At 43.9% G+C, this 5,896-nt stretch overlaps 1 protein-coding gene across 1 annotated transcript in view; it reads left to right on the forward strand.

Moving 5' to 3' along the window:
* The first annotated feature begins 217 nt into the window (after positions 1 to 217).
* The window catches only part of dalrd3 (DALR anticodon binding domain containing 3), an 8,073-nt gene continuing 2,394 nt past the window's right edge, over positions 218 to 5,896 (forward strand). The window contains exons 1-9 of the mRNA XM_035657143.1: positions 218 to 687; positions 1,913 to 2,220; positions 3,084 to 3,403; positions 3,664 to 3,722; positions 3,863 to 3,964; positions 4,047 to 4,111; positions 4,453 to 4,511; positions 4,680 to 4,762; positions 4,958 to 5,084. Of these exons, the coding sequence (XP_035513036.1) occupies positions 454 to 687; positions 1,913 to 2,220; positions 3,084 to 3,403; positions 3,664 to 3,722; positions 3,863 to 3,964; positions 4,047 to 4,111; positions 4,453 to 4,511; positions 4,680 to 4,762; positions 4,958 to 5,084 (1,357 nt within the window). The 5' untranslated portion in view covers positions 218 to 453. The remainder of the gene's footprint in view (positions 688 to 1,912; positions 2,221 to 3,083; positions 3,404 to 3,663; positions 3,723 to 3,862; positions 3,965 to 4,046; positions 4,112 to 4,452; positions 4,512 to 4,679; positions 4,763 to 4,957; positions 5,085 to 5,896) is intronic.

Consider the following 5,896-nt stretch of genomic DNA (forward strand, 5'->3'; position numbering starts at 1 on the left):
GGGTTTGTAAACTGGTCGCAGGGTTTTTTTTTTTGTCCTATTTAACCACAACAGCTTCAGCAAAACCATCAAAAACATATATTCAGTATTTATTTGGTAGTAGAAAGACACATGTTACAGTCAGCAAGTGTCCACATACTTTTGGCCATACAGCCAAGTGCAGTACCTCTACCGCACACTGGGTGGCGCTATTAGGAACAGGTCCAATACGGAAATTCAACTCGGAAGAAACACGGATTGCACTTCACTAGTTCCGCTGTGAAAAAAAACAACATCCAATGCAGTCCTCCTCTACAGCCGATATCTGACATCGACCGGTGACTGGCCGTCCGCCTGAACACTGGCATGTAATCCGGCCGCGGTGAAGCTTAGCACAGCGTGCAGGAGCAGCAAGCGGCGGGGTGTGGATGTGCTGATAGCCTGGTAGCGAGCTCACCTGTCCGTGTGGTGGTGATGGAGAACACCGAGGAGTCAGCGCCCCTCCGGATCACTCCGACCGTCCGGGCGCTGAGCTCCGCACTGCGGGGGAAGCGTGACAATGTCCCCGATTCGAGCCGGGAAAACGGCGACAGGATCTTCCCCGAACCGGAGAAGCTTTGGTTCAAGGAGAGCAGCGCTAAAAATCTGCGTAACAGGGACTTCTTGTCGCCGACCACGATGCTTAACACGCTGTATGCGGACGGACAGGTTGGTCTGACTGATACCTGTTGGGGTTTCCTGCATTTTAACGGCTTTAATGTCCATTTTATGTCTCACCACATTAACGAAAGCAGCTTTAGCTACAAAAAAAAAAAGAACATTTTTAAAAACACGTATCACCGCTGATGTACACAACTGTTAGCTGGTTAAACCTGTTCAACTTCATATGGCAAGAAAGTCTACATTTTATTCTTCCGCTGAGCACTATAGTCCCTGAGCGGTTGCCGTTGGAGACATGTTTGTCAAGGTGCCACTGGTTTTATGTAGCGCAGTAATATTTAAAAGGACGGAAGGTGTTTTCAACGGTTTCGAACGTGACTCGGCCAATAGGAGCTGAGTACCGGAACTATCTGCTTCATAAGGCACAGCCGAGTCCAACTGCCCGAGAAACAACGTGAAAGCTGAGTTCAGTCCACAAACACTGAATAATGAATGTGTTTAAATGCTACTGACAGAGCTGAGTGGCCGCTGACTTGGCCCCATCATGATCGACCACACTCTCAGCCTGCGGCAGTAATTATTAACCCATGAGCGGCAGCGCAATGTGGGTCAGACAGACACCCACAGCTGTACGCGGAGCTAGCTGTGCTAAAACTGGGGTGGCGCAAAATACACGAAGGCCTGTTCCCAAAGCGTGTTAAATATGACGTTATGAAGATTACATGCGACTGTAAGTCATCTTAACAAATGCATCTTTCAGCCCCCACCTCTGGCACGTTGCAGCTGTGGGCGTGTTCATGCGTCCCTGTGTAGGAGGATGCTTCCCTGTAGTATACTTTAATACACTACACATGCACTCATTGGGGTTTGAAGCAGATGCTAAAGACAGTGATGTGCAGGATTTTGCGCAAATGCATGTGCAAATCAGTTTTTCCAGACATGCTTATCTTAAAGGTTAGAGCTAAAAACAAACCCTAAAACAAACATGTTCACTGTGATATCTAATGTGAAAGTATTACATTACATACAAATCAATCAGACAATCTCAAAATGCAATTTCCACCACACAAATGTTGCCTTTTAAAGGAGATATCTCGCAGTGTCAATGGATATCAAATGCATGCCAGTATACTGTATCAGACCACCTCTAGTACTGGGCATTTATGCATATATACCTAAAATACACTCTTCTCCCCTCCTTCCTTTCTCACTCACATATAGTTTTCTTCATGCATGTATATGAGTGTCTGATCATTTCCCCCTATCTGCCCAGGTCCCTCCAGCAGTGATGTCCAGGGTCCTGTCCCTCCGTGGCACTGGGGTTCTCCCTGTGGCTGGTGGGGAGGTAATGGGTGAGGGACTGAGGGTGAGGGTGGACCGGGCAGCAGCCTTTAGGGCTGTCCTGGCAGGTGGAGCCACAGACTACCTGAAGCCCTCAAGTCAGAGGCAAGGCTGTGTGGTGCTCAACTGCCCCGCGCTGCACCCTAAACCCAGCACTCCCACTCCGGATACACTGACTCTGGGCCAGCTGAGGACTGTTCTGTTGGCTGACCACATGGGGGCGCTGTTGAGAAGACAGGGGTAAGTCTGTGGCGTTAATGACAGAAGGGGCTTGTGAATGAAAGGAAGTTGTGTAATGGTCTGTAGAGCAGATGTGTGTATATATAGTGTGAATCATAAACAAATTCCTCTGAGCTTTACCTGTTTCCTCTAACAACGAACCTAATGATAAAACAACCAGCTGCCAAAAATCATTTAAATCAAACTGGTTTAAGAACCAGAGCTAAATTGGTAGAAAGGGGGTGCTCCTGGTCCACACTGCTTTCACTTCCCAATAGTTCCCGTTTAAGACAACGATTGCAGTATTTTTCAATCATTCATTTTACCTCTGCTTACTATCCTGCAATCACGTTTTAGCTCATAATCTTGGATTTCTACATGAGCTATGTGCTTGAACGTGACAACGTCGCAGGCTGATGCTGAAACAAATTATTACAGGAAGTGCAAAACTTATTTAAATTTGCATTTCAGCGACCTCATAGTTAAAAGCATTTCCATTTGAAAATGTGTAGTATGTTGATAATTTTATATTGATTAATTGTTAAATATTTCAGAGATTCCTCTGCTACGGAAAACTATATGAAGAGAAACTCTCATAGTTTGAGAACCAGCTGTTTAATAATATTATATTAATATTATTAATTTATGAAAGAACATTTGGTTTCTGCTTGTAAAATGTGAATTACATCTGTTTTATAACATTTATTTTTAAATATCTTTGGGTTTTGGACTGTTGCTTTTACAAAATAAGCAACCTGACGACGTCAACTTGGAACTTTGGAAACATTAATGGCCAATTTCAATATTAACGAAACATATTGTTGGATGCAGCCATAGATTAAAAAGGCTGCTGTAATCAGTACAAATCTCCCTACCTATCTCAGATTTGCAGTGTCCTATTGCCCTACGCTTCCTGAAGACAGCGACATCATCACCTTTCTCAGAGCTCTGGGCATCGATTGGCCGACAGCCCCAGCCAACTGGACCAACGAGAAGCGGGAGGAGAAGATCCAGGAGGCGCTGGAGAGCTCCCCCTACAGAGAGAGGGAAACAGAAAGAGGCAGGAGGACCAGCGGAGGAGGAGGAGGAGGAGGGAGGAAGGCAGAGGAGGGAGAGAACGAGGGAGCACTCAGGGTCAACCTGAAAAGAGTGTTCCAGGAGGAGGGGCTGCTGGGATACGACCCCAGCCTAGGTACCTGCACAGGTGAGGCCACAAGGGGACTTGTTTGTTTCAGATGTTAAATTTGAGAATCCAGGGCGTAGCCATTGTTCCTGCAGCTAATGTTTATGTTGTAAGTTGTGTTTGTGCTGAGCTGCTTTTATTCCTCAGTCAGTCTGTATTTTGTGGAGACCAAATGTCACAGTTTCAGTGTTTTATAGCACTTTCATGTAAAATGTTTAGCAAGATAATATAGTTGGTACTGTATATTTACTGGTAAGACATTGTTGGTGTATCTGTTTCAGTACACAGAGACAGTGTTTCCCATCTGGCGCAACTGGACCTAGCCACAGCCGACTGCTCAGTGAGACACACACACACACACACAAATATGTAGTATATAAATACACATTGACAATTTCCTTTTTTCTCTTTAAACAATAATAATAATAATAACAACAAAACAATGCATTGATTTGTATATCCTCGCTGTCTCTTTTACAGGTAGCCATGGCAACGGCGTTACATGTGACTTCCTGTCAGGATGAGTTCCGCCAGCAGCAGATAGCGGTGCTGTGGAGAGCCAGTGGAGCGACACACACACAGGTAACCCCACACACACGAGCACACACAATCAAGCATTGCATTGTGTTCCTGTTTTTACCTGCTCTGCTCTCCGTGTCTGCAGAGACATCTGGTGTGTGGGCCTGTGAAGACTCCGGGTTCTCACCTCACTGCTGCTCAGTACCTGCAGTAAGACGCATCACTCTCTTTGTCTGCGGTTGTTTTTTCACCATTTCTGTCTGGTTTTCTGTCTTCCCTCTGTCTCCACTTGTCTTCCCATCCTCTTCTTCCTTCCCCATCCTCTTCTTCCCTGCCCAGCTCTCCACCAGACAGATGTTTATTATCACAAACGCCCCTCTCACCAGGATCTTCTCTGCAATGTAGAATTTCAGTTCTAATTAAACTAAATTAATCGAACACTAGTGGGCGTTGATGTTGCTTTTCCTCATCTCCGTCTTATCGCTGTGTATTTTTAGCGCAGCTGACTGTAAACGAGGCGTCTATTGTTTCTTTCTTCCTCCCTCCTGCAGGCTGAGAAGAGGTCAGATGAAGGAGGCCTCAGAGATGAAGTATGGAGATCAAGTAGAAGGTGTGTGTACACATAAAGCTGCCTTTGTGTATTAATGTGCCTGTCGTTGTTAATCATATGCTCTTATTAGGAAACAAACCTGACTGATACTAATTACCATTAACTATAGATAAAGTGAACTAACTGGAGTTATTTTTATATCGCCTCCTCTTCATCGTCCTCTTGTAGGTCAGACGTGGGATGACATCATCAGGGTCATGACCTCCGCCACTGTCAGATTTGAGCTGCTGTCAACTGTCCACACTAGTCCTGTGAGTCCTCATTCCAGCTGCGTTTGCACCTGAATGTGTCATGCAGGTGGTGCCCATATTAATTCATTAAGAACGACTGTGTTTGACGTGACCAGCCTGTCAGTTATAAACACCTCTCTGTTTCACGCACAAATTGATTGACAGTTTGCTCTTTGATGCAATTAGTAGTCTGAATGATTGACAGCTGTCTGTTAGGTGACACTGGACGTCCAGAGGGAAGGGGGCGTGTCCACCAAAGGGCCGAGAGGAGGAGTGTTTGTGATGTATAACTGTGCCAGACTGCACACTCTGTTCGACAGCTATGAGAGAGGAGTGGAGAAGGGTGAGAGTTGTGCTCTGCAAGAGATTCATGTTTCATTTCGCCGATCAACAACATTGCAAACAACCATTAACTCAGACCGCTGTGGCCTGGAAGTATTCCCTTAATCCCAGAATGAAAGACAAAGTTAATAAAAGCAGAGAAAATCCATATTTCAGTTGAAAAGAAGCAGGGACAACAAATGTGGGAAACCATCTCAAAATTTGAGCTGCAGTGTGATGATATGCTCTGATTAGTTACAGCCTGATTTAATTGCTTTCATGTGAAGGTGTCCCATTGAGCACTTTTTAAAAATCAGTACAGATAATTAAATGTGATAACAATGTTTAGAAATACAAAATGATGATTAATGTGTTTTTGATTATTGCTCACTAATCAGTCCTGTGAATGGCATCCTAAACATTTGATAAAAAAATCATATATTTAATATCACATCAGCTTGCATGTGTCTTCTAACTCACAGAGGTACAAACAAAGTGAAAAATAATACTGTAGGCAGGGGCCATCAGTTAAATAAATCAATTAGGTTTTTGTTATTGTTCAATAGGTTGCCAACATAGTTACACAGGTTTTATTTGTGTGCATTTAATTTTGTTTAAGAATAAAACAGATTCATAAAACAGTTGTTTTATAAAGGGCATATGTAATCTTTCCTCTTAGTAAGTGAGGGCTGACAGGTACAGCAGCCTACGTTAATGCTCATTTGGCAAAAATGACTCACATATGCAAATATATGCATTATGTTATTAGGACATTTCTGATTTAATTAATCAGCTTTATTGACCAAGTATGTGTACACATACAAGAAATGTGAG

Source organism: Morone saxatilis, unplaced genomic scaffold (assembly GCF_004916995.1).
Source record: "Morone saxatilis isolate NCDOM2014 unplaced genomic scaffold, NCSU_SB_2.0 Contig15, whole genome shotgun sequence".
Classification (NCBI taxonomy): Eukaryota; Metazoa; Chordata; class Actinopteri; family Moronidae; genus Morone; species Morone saxatilis.